Below are 16,172 nucleotides of genomic sequence, written 5' to 3' on the forward strand. Positions count from 1 at the left end.
CCAGGCTGGCATCTGCGGAAAGCAGACCTTGTGAAAACCCTGGTTGGAAATAAAATCTCAAAGCTGTGGATGCAGACTGCTGCTGCCCTTGCGTAACAGTAAGCCGCAAATCCCGTTAGCAGGGGAAAGGGATCTGCTCGCAAGCTACCCACACACTGCCAGAAAAATCGCTCCTATCAGGAGGGCTCAGCGCATTCATCGTAATGCCACTAATTGCGATAATTACAACTGTTGTCTGCGAAGAGAGAAAAACACGATCTTAAAAGAGCAAAAGCTTTTTGTCAAAATAATCTCCTCCTGCCTTTGATCTCTGACGTCCTCCATGGAGCTGTGGCGTGGGAGTCCCTGGGGTGGGGACTTGGGGGGCTTGTCCTGGGGGATGAGTCAGGCATGCTGTGGTCCTGGTTTGTGGTCCTTGATGGGGGGCTGGCTGGTGGACCTCAATGGGTGACACCAGGGCCAGATGGGGTTTGCACCCTGCTCCTTGCATGGTGGTGTAGGGCGAGGAAGGGCCATGGGGTGGGCAGAGCTGAGGACATGGGGCTCTGATGGCTCCCATCCCCTTAGGTGGGCTCCTTCTTCATGATCAACCTCTGCCTCGTGGTGATAGCGACACAGTTCTCGGAGACGAAGCAGCGCGAGAGCCAGCTGATGAAGGAGCAGCGGGTGCGCTACCTGTCCAATGCCAGCACCCTGGCCAGCTTTTCGGAGCCGGGCAGCTGCTACGATGAGCTCCTCAAGTACCTGGTTTACATTGCCCGTAAAGGCAGCAAGCAGCTCGTGGAGGTCTACCGGGTGGCGGGCGTGAGGATGGGCTTCCTTGCCAGCCCCACCAGCAAGGTGGGGGCCGACCGGCACTCCGGCAAGCGCCGGGCCAGGAAAAGGTCCTCGGTGCACCACCTCATCCACCACCACCACCACCACCACCACCACTACCACTTGGGCAACGGCAACCTGCGGGCGCCCCGTGCCAGCCCGGAGATCAGCAACGTGGACACCAGCTCCCTCCACAACGGCACCAACCGGCTGATGCTGCCCCCGTCAGCACCAAACCCCGGCGCCGCTCCCGGCACCACCGAGTCCGTGCACAGCATCTACCACGCTGACTGCCACGTGGAGCCGCTGCGCTGCCGGCCATCCCTCCCACAGCCGGCTCTTGGCTTGCCGAGCCCAGAAGGTGTCCCCAGGGGCATGGGGGGCGGCAAGGTGTACCCCACGGTGCACCCCAGCACCTCCCATGAGGTGCTAAAGGAGAAGAGCCTGGGGGAGGCGGCGGTGGGGGCCGGCAGCAGCACGCTGACCAGCCTGAACATCCCGCCCGGGCCGTACAGCACCATGCACAAGCTGCTGGAGACGCAGAGCACGGGTGAGTGCCGGGGCTGGGCATCGGCGTGGGGCTTCCTTGCACAAACGTGAGCTCTGTTCTGATTGCCTTCTCTTTCGTCCACGTCTTTCCAGGGTTCTTTTCGGTCCACGTTACGGATAAAGGTGATGGATTTGCAGGTGAGGCCAGTGGGAATCTTCCAACCTACCTAATGCATCTCAGCCACAACAGAGAGAGAGATTTCAAACGTCCAGGCTTTGTACTTGGGGGGGGGGGGGGGGAACAAGGGAAATGAATGGTTTCAATGAACCCATTTTCTTCCCCGTCAAAATCTCCCCCCAAAATACAGTTTATTTTGCGATTAGAGGGAGCACCCCCAAGATCCCAGCACTCCCCAAATCATCTCAACTCAAGGACACTGCACAGAGCTGGAGCCCAGTCTGGCTGCTTCAAAATAGCCAAGTCCTTTCCTCAGTAAAAGGCAAGGGCTGGTGGGGGCTGCTTGCCCCCCACTCGGTACCAACCTTGGGTGCAGATGCCTCCGGACCGAGGAGAGCTGAGGTTCAGCACACCCTGCAGCGCCCCAGGGCCCCAGGCTGGGGGCGAGGGGGTGTCTGTGTTTCATGATTTCTCAATGGCATTCGCAGATGCCGAGCATTAAAAATCTGCCCTGAGCGATTTGCTCAGGAAGTCTGCAGCAGCGCCAGGAACTGAACGCAGCTCTCCCCGGGCGAGGGTTTCATACCTTCACCGCAAGGCGCTCTTTCCCCTTCCACATCCTGAGGTTTGGGAGCTCGGGCCAACCTCGTTCAAACCCTCTTGGCTTCCAGGCAGCATTTCCAGGCCAGGCTTTCCCAGGCAGTAGATGCCATCCCCATCCTGCCACGGTGGCCTTTAACACTGCAGGTTTCGACCTTTCCAGGTGGGACCTGCACAGGGAAGAGCCGAAATCCCCCAGCCCGTGGAGCAGGGCTCTGAGCCGTGCGGTGCTGGGCTTGTGCTCGTGGTGCTGTGCAGGAGTCGGGAGCTTTGCAGCTCACCTCTCCCCTAGCAGCCAGCTGGTGATGGGGGGAATATCCCGCTGCTGCTGTCCCCCGGGGAGCCACCTGGCAGCTGGGAGCTGCCGTGGGGGGAAGCTGGGGATTTTGGAGCATCAGCAAACAGCAGGAGCAGGAAAGGAGGCTGCTGGCAGCGGTGCTCCCGCTAATTGCAGCTCAGAGAGTGTCAGGGCTGGAGGAGCTGATTGATTTCTCCTGGCCTTCATGGCCAAGGGTGCAAGGAGATGGGTGCTGGGCTGGGGGGGGGCTGGGGGCAGCGAGGAGGGGAGTGAGCGGGGAGCTGGTGCTCAGGGAGCAGGAGCTTTGCTTGGGGATCTTTAACCCTTTGGGAAATGCTCTGCGAGGAGTGAGAAAAGGGCTGGATGTGCAGGTGACTATGGCTCCTTGCATTAACTGAGGGCTGGGGTGTGCTTCGGCTAGGCAGGTTCATGTTAACACTTGCTGATGGCATCAGAGCTGCCTCTGCTTGGGAGCCCTTTTCCCCTTCACAAATACCTGTCGTGTTGAGGACAATTTTTTGGTGCTATCAGGGGCAGGGGACCTCTCTCACCACCTCCCACCCTGCCTAACAGCCCACCCTCCCCTGCCCCGTTGGCGTTTCAGGTCCCTGCCCGAGCTCCTGCAAGATCTCCAGCCCCTGCACCAAGCTGGACAGTGGCTCCTGCAACCCCGAGGGCTGCCCCTACTGCCTGAAGGCGCTGGCGAGCGAGGCCGAGCAGACGGACAACGAGATGGCGGACTCGGACAGCGAGGAGGGGGTCTACGAGTTCACGCAGGACGCCCACTACAGAGACCAGCGGGACCCCCAGCGTGGCAGGGCCCGGGCCAGGAGCGCTGGCAGGGTGCTGGCCTTCTGGCGCGTGGTGTGCGAGACCTTCCGGAAGATCGTGGACAGCAAATATTTTGGGCGCGGGATCATGGTGGCCATCCTCATCAACACGCTCAGCATGGGCATCGAGTACCACGAGCAGGTGAGCCGGCTCGGCACTTCCAGCTCGCGGGCAGCGACCTTCTGCAGTCCTGGGGGATGGGACGAGGTGATCATCTCTCAAGGTCCCTTCCCATCCCTAATTTTTGTAATCCTGGCCGTGCCAGGGCTGCTCGGCTCCATGCCGAGCCCGCTGCCACGTGGCAGCCGCCATGGTCGGTGCAGCTGCAGGCAGGAGCGTCTGTTGAAAGCGCGGTCCCCGGGGAGGATGTAACAAATGCCTTCGCCTCCCTGGTGCATGCTCCAGCAGCAGCATGCTGAATCCAAAATAGACTCAGCGCCGGCTATTCCTCCGCTCTATTATCTCAGTCCTTGCAGGCAAGAGACTGCCTCTGCTCCAGCCACTCATCCGCTTGTCAGCTAGGCGAGCTTTTCCCTGTATGTAGTCATTAAGGAAAGAAGTTGCCACCCTGGAAACATCTCTATAAGGATGACAAGAGCTCTGCTTTCAGAAGCTGCGGTCTGGTCTCTCGCTCGGGTTTTGTGGCTGCATGCCTGGGTGCTGCCCTGCTCCTGCACCGCGTCGTGCCCCGAGCCCCACAGATGCTGCATGGGCACGGGACGGGCTGTTTTCTGGGTTCCTGCAGGTGCATGGTTTGTTGGGGGGAAGAGTTTATTAGCCTTGATGCCAAGATGCTGCAAAACCTTGCTATGTGCCCTCCGGTGCTCAACAGCAGCCGCCATGGTGCTGCTCGCAGGGCGCCGGGGCTCTCCCTCCCAGCCGCAGCCAGCCCTGTCCCTGTGCCAGCCTCTTCTGGGAACTCCCTTGCTTCTGGAGTCGTCCTTGTTTACTTCTCCCCCGTCCTGGCACGTTTTCTGTTTGCACAGTCACTCGCTGCTGCATGCGGAGGCGTTTCTCCGCTGCCCGCAGCGCCCCGTGCTAGACCAGCTCCAAGTCCCTGTGTCCTCCCGTGCCGTTAATGCCTCAGTGACTGAGTGGCGGGGGCACTCGGGTGTGCTAAATGTGTCCCTTCCAACCAGCGCCTTCTCCCTGATGGCCTAATGCAGTCTGGCTGGCCAGCCTCGGTTTTCAGCACGCGTTAAGCGGCCGTGCTCTCTGCAGTGCTGCCGGTGGGATCGCCCACCCCGCCTCACCTTCGTGCGCTGCCCCTTGTTGGGTGCTCGTGGGGCTGTGTGAGGAAGTGTCCGTGTGTCTGCTTAATTATAAAGATCTTCCCCTTTATATTTCTCCTTTGAGTGGCAGCAAGGTGACAGCGGAGCTGTGGTGGCTCTGTTGCCCACTGCCTTGCTGGGGTTGCCCAAGGGTGGTCAAAGCTCCTTGCCATCTCCAGGAGCACCTCCAGGCTCCTGCTGTGCATGCACCCAGAACCGTCCCGCCTGGATGGATGGCAGGGCAAGCTCCTGGCATCAAGCACCATAAAGACATCAGCTCCTTAATTCTTGAGATCGGGGGAAATCTGGCAGTGGGTTCCCAGCCTCTGCCCCCCCAGCAGGCGGGTGGAAGAAGAAGCGGGTTTGGGTGGTGGCTTTGGGTACCAAGGGGAAGGGAGCAGATAGGCATGAGGGGACTCCAGACACTGGGTGGTTGCTTTCTCTGATGGTATTTTGAAGCTACTACCGTTCCAGATTCCTTTCTCCCAGGCATGTGGAGTGAACAGCGGAGCTGTTTTTATTAGTTCATCTGCTTAAAGTGGTGGCAGAGAGCGGAGAGGTGTTTTTCTGTGAACTCGGAAGGATTACAGTCTGCAGTTTCATAATCTGACAGTTACGAGAGCAGGAGTTAGAGTGGAGAGATGCTGGACCAGGCCTTTCTGCGGGGATGATAAACACTGAAACATGTGATTTCTCTTTTACAAGAGCCTTGCCTGGAAGTGCAAGTGATCAGCCTCACCAAATTTATCTTCATTGGCCGATTGTTTGCAAAGAAGTGAGGGGGCTTGAAGAGTACTCGACTCCCTGAATTTCTATATTAAGCTCTCTGCTTATTTAATGAATATTTACCTTGTGGGCTTTTTCACATGAGGCTGGCCGGGGCACACCAGGCTATATTAGGATAAATACTTTCGGGACACGTTTTATGGTGCCGCTGCTTACCAGCACCTTGCCAGGGGGCGAGGCCACAGCAGCAGCTCTGGTGCTCCAGGAGGGATGGGATGGTTGGGGTGGGAGGAGAAGGGTGTCCCGTGTCCCCAGCAGCGTGGGGTGGGATTCAGCAGTCCTGGGACCACCCTGGGCTTCAGAACAGAGCTGCTCACCGCTGTAGCCAGGGGAGAGTGGTAAAACCATGGCAGGGGCCTCAGGGTTTCCTCTAAGTTCCTTCAGACAGGGTGCTTGCTGACTTTTGCTCAGCATCAGGTTGCTTCCACGAGGCTCCTGCGTGCTCTGAGTGCCTGGCCAGGCTCGGCTGTGCACCCTGGGGCACTGCCTGTCCTCCCCGTGCCCCCCAGCTCTGCCCCTGAGGGGTGCAGAGGGAGGAAAGCAGAGGCACGAGGTGCACGCAGTGCTCAGCGCGTGGCCGCTGCTGCTGCTGGGCAGCACTGTGAAATTTTCCATCAGGGAAACGACAACCAGATTGCTGCGGATTATTAATGTGACTGCTAAAGAGCTTGTTTTTCTACAGAGATGAAGCAAAATGCAGGTAGAAACTATTAGCTTTGGGTAGAGAAATATAAAGGTGATTTAAGGGTAGGCTCCGGGGGATTCTAAATGCACTGCTGAACCAATTGACTGATTCGCCTTAGGGAAGCTGAGACTCTGCAATGCTGCGGGTTCAAATGGCTAGGGCTTTGCAAAAGCTTGTTCTGCCACAGAGCAGGAGGGAAATGTGCTGCTAAAGCAGAGGGTTTGTGTGCTGCTTTCCCCCCCAGCCCTGGCTGCGAGCCAGGCTGTGCTCCACAATGTGCTGCTTTCTGTTTCTTAAAGTCCTTCCTTGGAGTGAAAAGCGAAGGCTTAGCACAAGGCGTGATGTTGGACTCCTGAGCAAGGGAAAGAATTCGATGCGGGCTTCCTTAAGGAAGGGCTTGGGGTTTTGTTTTTGTTTTTAAAATCTGGTTCGCATTGAGCTGCCTGGCTGTGCCGATTTTCCTTGTCTGAACTCGCGTGGTATGAACTATACCCTACATATTCGTTTGTTTAAATAGCGCTTGAGTTTCAGCCACCGTCTCTGTGGTGTTGCACCATTGTTAGCGAGACAGAGGCAAGATCCCAGCCAGAGGGTCCTCCAAAGCCACAATGGCTGGAGCTCGTGGGGACTTGGATCTAGGCTGGGCCAAAACTCTGGGGTCTGTAAAGGAAGAGGAAATTGTTTCAGGCCTCTAGGACCCTTTTGTTCATTTTGGGAAAGCAAACTGGAGAGGTGACGAGGGCGAATGGCTTTTTGGGACAGCACCCAAGGAGAGAAGCACATAACCCACGGGAGGCTGTTCTGCATGGGGGAAGAGGCCGTGCTGACGTTCATGAGCTCACGGTGGTATCTGAGGCTTAATTCCTCGTGGGTCGTGCTGCAGGCGCCGCGGTACAGCTGACGTACAGTTGTCACCAGGAACGTCATGATCTAATAGCTGCTGCGCCATGAAAATACCAGCCATCTGTGCCAGAGGAAAGCCTGCTGGCAAAATGGATTAAAGCACCTATTTATGTAAACAGGAGAGGCTGGAGAACGTGGCAGCCTCCCTAATCGGCGGCGGTGGGCGTTAAATTCTCAGGTCTCCAGGATGATGGAGAGAGGAAGGGGCAGAAGGGTCAGTACCTGCAGCTGCGCTGGAAAACCTGCCAGCGTGGAGGAGCTACGGGTTCAAGCATCTGTAATGGTCACCCAAACAGCATTTACGTGCTTGTGCTTCTGCCTGAATTCAGCGTGAAGGAAAGACAGGAGCTGAAAGTTATTACCTGCCTGGAAGCCTGTGGACCTCAGGATTTGCTTTGGGTCTTAAGCCAAGGCTGAGTGAAGGAATGCATAAAATGCTTGTAGCAGGGCAGAGACTCAAGACTGAGCTTGGCTCAGCCACTGGGGTTATTTTGTAGAGGTCTGAGCAGCCTCAGCAGCATCTTCAGCCCCTGCATGGGGCGGGAGGGTGAGAGCCCCCAGCCTGGGGGTCTGTGCCTCCTGGCACGACTGGGAGAGATGGAGCTGCCAGCATGGGGACAGTGCTGTGCCTGCTCCCGTCCCCTTTTTATTGCATTCCCTGTGCTCTGCTCCTGCCCCAGACTCATTAATTGCTGCTCCAGATAACAAGTCGGAGATCAGGGATAAAAGTCAGTTCCCGAGTGACTTGCTGGTTCCGTTTTGTGTGTGCTGCCTGGAGGAACGAGGGTGCTCTGGGCATCAGAGGCACTTTTCTCCCAGGACTGGGTGCTCAGGAGCACCCAAGCCAAGCCAAACATGCTGCAGCTGGATGCGGGAGTGGTGGCGGAGGGCAGCTGCAGAGTTGTTGGGCACAGGGAGGCGGCTCCTTGGACATCTGTGCATGCCAAAATGAGATTTTAAAAAGTGCTCATCCACCTCCTTAGCCCTGTGCTTTGGCTGGTCTGCACCCACTTAATAGCTAGCCTGACTTTCTTACTTTGAAGTTTGTAGTTTGACGATTCCCCCTATAAATCTGATTCGTTAGGCTTTGATGCAGGAAGGCCTGTGTGCATGTGCACGCATCCCTCGAAATCAAGGAGCCCTTCCCCGGATGGCCTCTGCCTGCTCCGAGGAGCCGAGGGGGTCCCACGTTCAGGCACGTTTTCCTTCCTCGAGATAGCTCCACTTCCCCTTTGGTGCATATCCCATTTCTCTATTTAACTCCATTACACATCTCTCCAGCCCTGTGCCAGCTCATCTCAGCCAAGCGATCAGCGCCTTGGCAGCGCAGCGAGGCTTTCCCTCCCTCGGAGCCCGCTGTCTCTGCCCAGGGCTGGGCTTGCAGCTAGCCTCAACTCAATTTTTCAGTGCTACAGCTGCACAGGGCACTCAGACTGTAGGAAAACAAGGTGCCCTATAGATTTGCACGTGTTATATTCAATTAGCTCCCGCTTCAGCAGAAATTACTCTTATTAACGGTTTGTTGTTGGAGACTGGGGGAGTCAAATCAATGCTAATAGAAGTCATCAGAGCTGTTAATCACCAGGATCACTGACTTCAAAACCGGCTCTCCGTTTGTTATTGGGGGTAATTCTTTTTGTGGACCTCAGGGGTTCTTCCGCTCCTTGGCATTTTGAAGGGTTTATGAGGTCTTGTAGGAACTTGTGTCTGTTAATTGACTGGCTCACCAAGCTCCTTCAGGGCACCATGCAAAACGCGGTGGTGCCACAGTCCTCACATCTGCTAAAAACGGGGCCCTGCCCATAAAGCAGGTTTTATCCTGGTTTTGGAGATTGCATCCTTTCAAAATTAAAGGAGCTTTCGTGCAGTGGGAAAATGAATGATTTTTTTTTTTTTTATCAGGCAATTCAGCTCTCTGCATGCTTTAGGGATAAACCTATGTGGATTCCTTGACATCCACTGAAGTTTTCTTCAGCTCTGTGGATGGGGAGCTTGAAGTGTCAATCCTCTCCGGTCAATTTTGCTCAGAGGCTGGGAACGCTCGGGCTGCCTTAGATCATATCATTACAGCTGTTGTTTCAGCTGCCAGCGGCACCCTTGTCTTATCTCTGTTCCGGCAGCGCCGGGAAGAGACTGCGGCTCGGCGAAATGGCAAAATGAGGTGTGCTCCAGAGACCTGCTTGGTGCCCGTGCCGATGACAAGTCGCTGCTCTCCGCAGACAGTCGGGCCTTTCTCACTGCTCCGACTTTGATTATTGAGGTTGTTCCCCGAGCCTGAAAAAAAAAAAAAGGGGTGGGGGGGGGGGGGTTGGAAACAGTGCCCCACGGCCGCCCGTGTCCTTGCAGAGCCCCTCGTGCCCACTCGGCCCCCGCTCCTGTCTCCCCACCAGGTTTCAGCTCTTTGTTATAGCGGGGTTTCTGCTGATGTTAGGACTCTACCAGCTTTCCCCCATGGACGCCTGTCAGCATTAGAGATAGCGTTACCGGCACCAGAAACCCAGTTTCAGCAGAACTGGGCAGGAGCTGTACAGACAGCCTTTTCCTTTCTTTTCCTTCCTTTTTCCTCTCTCTCCCCTTGGTACCTCTCAAGTACTAATGGGGAGATAAGTTTGGAACTTGGTTTAGATTAACGAGAAATAGAGGGCTTTAAATCTCAAGTACTTACAAGGTGTGACCAAGTGGAAATGCAGCTTTTGTTCAGCTTAAGCTCCTTCAAAACCTGGGCGGAGGGATGAGCCGGTTCATGTTTTTCTTGCATTTTCTGGGATAATATTCATCCGGAAATCTCAAGCTGGAAGAGATAAGGAGTTCAAGCGAGAATATCTGCTCTGTCTCCAGAGATGGGTGTGGAGAGCACAGCCTGGGGTGTGCAGGGGGGGAGCTGGGTCTGTGGCCCTGTCAGGCTCCTGGGCAGGGCACGGGCTCTGTGGGGTCCCCACCGCACCCCTGGTGATGGGTGCGAGGGGACAACGCCCCACGTGGGGACATGGCCATGACATCCAGCCCCTGCTTGCCCTGGGTCGGGTGGGAAGGGGCACTGTGAGCTGCAGGGAAGGGACAAGGAGGAGGTGAGGTGGTGCAGGGGGTCCCTGTGGTGCAGGCAGCTCAGATTTCCTCAAAATGGAAGCTGCCTGCTTCCTTTTCGTACTGTATTCCTTGCTGTGGCGTGAAATATTCAGTCCCCATTCAGCCTCCAACAGAATCCTCCTTTCCCATGCTGTGATGGGATGAAACTGGGCTTGTTTGATTGCCTGTCAGTCGTTCCCATGTAACAAACATCTCTAAATCCTGGACATCACAGGTCCCTTCCCTGGAGCTGGGGGCTGGAGCCGGGAGGGATGGAGACAAGCAGGAGAGGTCCGTGGCCACGAGCGGTGACAAACCCAGGGGCTGAGACTGTGCTGAGGAGCTGAGCAAAAGCTCTGCCATCCTGCTTTTTGAGTCATTTTCCAGGGGGAACTTTTTCATTTAGACCGGTTTGGCATAGGATCCGTAGGGAAAGCATCGCGGCACGGCAGGCTCTGGTTGAGCGCGGCGCAGGTTGGCGCGGCCGGACCAGGACAACAGCTAAAGCCCAAATCCTTCCAGGGAGCCTCAAAGACAATGAATGTCACGGCTGAAAATATCCACGGATCCAGCTTCTATTTATAAAATAGCAAGCGGGCCTGCAGCTGAGAGGAGTGGCGCTTACTGGGGGGCCTTGAAGTGGATTTAGGGCGGCCAGAGCTCAGCAGGGGCTGCCAGCTCCAAATGCTGGGGAATCGGGCACGGCAGAGGGCAAGGGAAGGGTGCCTCAGGCTGCTAGCTATCTCTGCTTCTCTTCATCTCAATTCCTTTGCATTTTGCCCCAGGAATTAGGGTCTTGCTCCTGCCTGGAAGTGGACTCAGTGTGTAGGTCTGTGCCCACGCAGAGGGTGGAGAGGATCCTGATGGGAGGCATCAGGCTGAGAAGCGGGTAGAGTCGCGTGTTTGCGTGACCCGTGTGATTTTTCTTATGTGTATATATATATATTAAAAATCTGCAAGTGATGAGTCAGGAAAATGTTGTTGGTGTTTCCTGGGAAATAGCTGAGGTCGTTATTTTCTTTCTGTGGTATTTTGCTTTAGTTGCCATGGAAATGCTTTCAGAAGGGTTTTATTCTGCAGTCCTTTGAATGGCTTCGAAGTTTTCCTGCTGGTCTGGATCCGCTCACAGCAGCAGTGCCTCGGGCTCAGAGGGGACCTGCCCCCAGCGTGGTCACCCCATGCATCCCTTTGTGCTGTGGCAGGACAGAAGGCTTTTTGTCTCGTGTTTGTGGTACAGGGGAAAGCCCCCTGTTACCTAGGTGGAAATCCAGCCCATCCCTTCTGCCATTGGAAACCTTGCTCAAGAACTTCTATTTAGTTTAAAAACGGGAAAAAAAAAAAAAAAGAAAGTAAAACACCAAAGTAATGCATTGTAGCTTATATCTGAGTGCTGAAAAAGGGGAAGGTGCTGGCTGAGCTCTGAGACACCCCTTGAGGTGTATCATTCAGCATCTGGAAGCATTGTCCCTCGCCTCCCCTTAGCTCAGCCGTGCCCTGCGGAGCCGGGGCACCCTCAAGCCACCATGAATTACTCACTGGCTCTGCTGCTTGTGGCAATGGGGGGGTCGGGGGGGGCTCTGGGTGCTCCCCGCAGCCTGCATGGGGGCGGAGAGGTGAACGGGATAAATGGCTTCCGCTGGTGGAGCCGAAATGTGGATAAGCCCTCCAAGTCCCAAGGTCTCCAGCCCTTCTCGCCCCTCCTGCACCCCAGCCTCCTCCCCGCCGCGCTTGTTTGCTACGCGGAGATTATGAGAGGTGCCACGCTGTCCTCTCCCATGGTGTGTGCTGCCAGAGCTCGTCAGTGTGCTCTTGGGTACATCAACAAATCGACACTGCACAGGCACAGAGCTAACAGGGGATGATTTATCCAGGGCACCACGTCTGTGTGTCCAGCGGGGTGAGGTGTCCTGGGGATGAAATTCAGTGTTTATGAGGAGGACTTGTGGGAAGAGCTGGTGTTCCACGCCATGCCTGAGGTGTGTTTGGATCTTGTTCTTTCTGGGTGCTGTTCATTTAATCATAGGATGCTTTCCTTTTAATTAGTCACTGCTGCTACTGATGAGGAAATTAGCAGGCTCTTCTCTTAATGGAAAGTGTGACTCCAGCAGATGCGCTGTGATGGAGCGGTGTGAGGGAGGCTTTCTGCGGCACAAAGCTGGGCGATTTGCACCTTGAGTGTGCGGACACACATGGGGCCGTGGTTCCCTGCAACACAAAACAAACCCAGACGGGTTCCTTCTTCCAAAAACATCACTTAGCGAAAGGATCGATGCTGCTTACCTCCCTGCCTGGTGGATCCTGCAGGGAAGATGCTGCAGGCTGCTTCCTCCAGCCCCCGGAGCCGTCCGTGCTGGGTGTCCCTGGCTCGCTCAGGTGTGTTACATCCAGAGCTGGTCAGTCCTGGTTTGATGAGACAGCTAGTGCCAGATAATGGGAAGTTATCAAAACTGAAGCTGGTTGTAGGAGGGGAGCCCTTTCAATGAACTCGCTTCCAAAAAAAAAAAAAATCTATTGAAATATGTTGTCTGAGATATTTGAAACATCCATTTGAACATTTGGGGAACAAAAAGCTCGTGTTCTTCAAGCTGACTTATTTCTATTTTTTAATTTCAGATGATTTACAGTACAGAGCAAATGGATAAGGGAATAGGGACTGAAACAGGGGGAAGGCTTGCAGAAATTTGGAGACGCAGTGTTTCAGTTTGGAGATGCAGGGTTTCAGTTCCCCACATCTGAAACTCCTCTGTCTTGGTCCGGATCAGGTGACAGTTTTAATTCCCACGGGATGAAGAAGCCGCTTCCCTGCAGTATTTTAATGATGTCTAAGGAAAGATGCCTCAAGCACATTTTTGATTTCTCTAAGGCAGGAGCATCTCCTAAACAGCCTTGTTATCTGTGTGTGTCTGCAGCTCCCCGGGAATCCCGCAGTGGGGGCTCTCGGAAGCGCCCCCGGGGCCTGAAGCCCTGCTGCCAGCCGGGACGTGTGTCCCCTGCGGCAGGTCCGCAGCCTCAGCCCGCTTCCATCTGCAGAAATAATTCCCATGCGTGTGAAAGCAGCGCTTGTGGCCAGGGCCTGGGCGAGCGCCCCAAGGGCTGGCAGCGGTGACGTGTCCCTGGGAAGGGACCCAGAGCCGAGCAGGGACCCGGGAGCTGTGCGCTGGGGACTCCCCTGCTGGGAACCACCACGAAACCCCTCGAGTAACTCATGTCGCCCCCGCCCGCTACTCGGGGACCTGCTGCTTCCCAGGACAAAGTAATTCCATGGCCCCAGAGCGCTTGGAGCAGCCGCTCCCCCCTTGCCTCTCCCCTGCTATGGCAGCACCGGGCTGCCCTGGGGCTGTGCCTTGTCTCCGGCCCCAGGGGAGAAGTCTTCCTTTCCCGTTCCAACCTCTCTTGGCCATTAATCTCGGATTTTGGTTATTCTCAGCTCTGTTTCAGGAGATCCCACTCCTCGTTTTTGTTGTGTGCATCCTATGTCTCCAATGTTAATATCCTTTTCCTGCAAGGGCAGTAGGAGTGCATGGAGGAGGAGCAGGGTTCAGGTGTTTTTTTGGGGGAAAATGCAGCAGGAGATGGGGCTGCCAGGGGGCAGGATGCTGAGCAGTAGCGGGGCACTGTGGGGGCCTGTCCCCTCTGTGGATGGCACCACGGGGACATTCATGACCCCATAGTGGGACTCAGTGCTGCAGGCCTGGCTGTGGCCACCAGCTGATTTTGGCCCCTTCTGGTTTCCAAAACGGTCGGGAGAAACTGTCCGTCCAGACCTGGCAAGGCGCTGCCTGTGCTTTCCCTGGGCACAAAGGACAACGTCTCTGCTTCTGGGGAAAGCAGAGCCCTCTCTGTCCTCGAGCTGTGCTGGTCCCTGAGGAGACCACGCGATTCCCACCCACGGCTTCCCAGAACTCGTCCCCTTTCACCTCTCCGAGTGGAGGCTGAGGTCCTGACCCTGCTGGGAGGGCAGCAGCCAGCAGCAGTGCCCCCGATGGCTGCGGGCACCCCGATGCCACGAGCTGCAAGCTCTGTGCTCCCTGCTCCGACACTGATGTGTTCGGAGGCTGTGCCAGGAGCTCCGTGGTGCCCTGGGTGGCACCAGTCTCCGTGCCTGGTTAGCGGTGCCAAAGGGTGAGAAGGAAAGCCTCCAGGAACCTGCTGCTTTTCCCAACAGCATTGCTGCAGTAATGAGAGCAGCACCGGGGCACTGGGGCACTTCTGAATGAGTTGGTGGTTTTTTTTGTGACTAATGTAGACTTTTAGCTATTTGGAATTGTCCTGAGGGGCGACTCGACGTACAGGTTCTTGGCCTGTTTGTGACTTTGTGTCTGACTGCTCCCGGAGGTATAAGCTGTTAAAGCAGCGCTGTGTTTAATATCAGGAGCATTTGTACTTCAGTTCTAGATCACGTCACGTGTGTGCTTGGAAAGCTCTGGCCAAGGGATCTGCTCCTCCACAAGCGTGTATGAGACACAGGAAGCATTCCAGTTCTCCCCCTCACTGTCCCCCCCCCTTTTTTTTTTTCAGTTACTTTTTCTTTTTGATGCTGCCATTTCCTGCTTTGCTACCTTGGCACCACTGCTTTGTCATCACAGGCTCCCACTGGAATCAGTGCAGGTCCCTGGGGATTACACCGGCGTGCTGAGACAGCAGCAGTCTGGTTTGGGTCTCCATCTTCCATCACACTGGGCTTGGAGGAATTGAGCTAAAAGGGCTTGGCCTCGGTGCTGAGACATTGACGTGCAGAAACAAAGAAAGGGAGTTAAAAGCCCATGTGGGTTTAACTGTCTATTTGCCAGTAAAGCTTTGGTTACTGGGGTTTCTCAGGCCTCCGAACCGTGGCTGATGATGCTGTGAGCAAGGTGGTGACCCTGTCCCCAGCCACCTCCTGCTGCTCCCATGCTGATGGGTTGGGGTTGGGTTTGGGACAGCTCGTGCCGCCCCGTGGCCAGGTGTTGGCAGCTCCTGGCATGCTGTAGGAAGCTTTTTTTGCTGCTGTTGGCCATAAAAGTGTTTCATGGAAGTGGTGGGTGCAGTCAGTATCCCACCCATGTACATCACACCTTGGCTTCTGTGCCTGGTGCAGCCGCCCTAAACCCGTGCATCATGAAATTGGGGCTGTGCATTGGGGTTACACGGGGAGAAGGGCTCTGCTGCTGCAGGTTCTGCTCCGGCCTTTCCTGTCAATGAAGAGTCTGATCGTGAACAGACCACACCGTCGGTTTTTGTCTTCTGCCATATGTTTTCCAATAATGCTCGCCCACCCGCCGGGGAAAGCGCAGCGCTCGGTGTCTGCAGGCATTGTTAAGGAACCCTCTGCGAAATATGCTAGAAAAACATGAAAGGTATTAATTTAGGTCTTATATTACGAGAAGTCTGTTTTTGTTGTGGTTTTTGTTGTTTGTGTTTTTTCATACCTCTATTTTTAGATTGCCATTCTGAAATGCCAGGATTGTGCCCTTTTTGCAGGAGAGGAATTCAGGGCTTGCTGATAATGAGGTTTTATTGAGATGTTGCAGGTATAACACCTAACGTTTCTGCTCTTGAAAATTTGAGCTCAAATCTTTTGATGAGACACTAAATAAAAAGGCAGGCTTGAAATGCTATTTACGTGAGAACCATCCAAGTTTCCTTTCTGTCTAAGGAGAATTGGAGGATATGAAAACGTTGAGGCTCGGTGCGTGATGCTCTGATGTAAACCTCCCGTGGTGGTGCTAAAGCTCTGCTTAACGTGAAGTCCACGTCTGGATTTACTTCCCCAGCTTACAACAGACATATAAAACTTAAATACTTGAATGGCATTTTTTTTGCTCTCTCCTGGGCTTTCAGCGAGCTGTTGCCACGTCCTCCTTATGCTGTTTCCATCAGTGTCTCTACCCGTTCCGTGGGCTGATGTATTTCAGGTGTAAGTGTGCATGTGCCCAACAAACGGAGCGGTCGGAGCTGCTGATCTTGTCCCTTTCCTCCCCTTCCTTCCCTAGCCAGAGGAGCTTACCAATGCCCTGGAGATCAGCAACATCGTCTTCACGAGCCTCTTTGCCCTGGAGATGCTGCTGAAAGTCCTCGTTTACGGTCCCTTCGGCTACATTAAGAATCCATACAACATCTTTGATGGGATCATCGTGGTGATTAGGTACACAACAAGAGCTTGCTTTATGTGTGTTTCCCCTCATTTGACTGGTTCATTAAAACAGAAAATAATGGAGAGTGGGCATAAATACCTTCCTATGTCAATTTTGTAAATTAATGCACTAAGAT

The 16,172-nt window shown here is 54.9% G+C and overlaps 1 protein-coding gene across 1 annotated transcript in view; it reads left to right on the forward strand.

The window, feature by feature from the left end:
- The window catches only part of CACNA1G (calcium voltage-gated channel subunit alpha1 G), a 129,418-nt gene that overhangs the window by 48,984 nt on the left and 64,262 nt on the right, over positions 1–16,172 (forward strand). Inside the window, exons 8-11 of the mRNA XM_050714371.1 lie at positions 568–1,366; positions 1,459–1,503; positions 2,986–3,353; positions 15,896–16,047. Of these exons, the coding sequence (XP_050570328.1) occupies positions 568–1,366; positions 1,459–1,503; positions 2,986–3,353; positions 15,896–16,047 (1,364 nt within the window). The remainder of the gene's footprint in view (positions 1–567; positions 1,367–1,458; positions 1,504–2,985; positions 3,354–15,895; positions 16,048–16,172) is intronic.

This window comes from Cygnus atratus, chromosome 18 (genome assembly GCF_013377495.2).
Source record: "Cygnus atratus isolate AKBS03 ecotype Queensland, Australia chromosome 18, CAtr_DNAZoo_HiC_assembly, whole genome shotgun sequence".
NCBI classification, from domain to species: domain Eukaryota; kingdom Metazoa; phylum Chordata; class Aves; order Anseriformes; family Anatidae; genus Cygnus; species Cygnus atratus.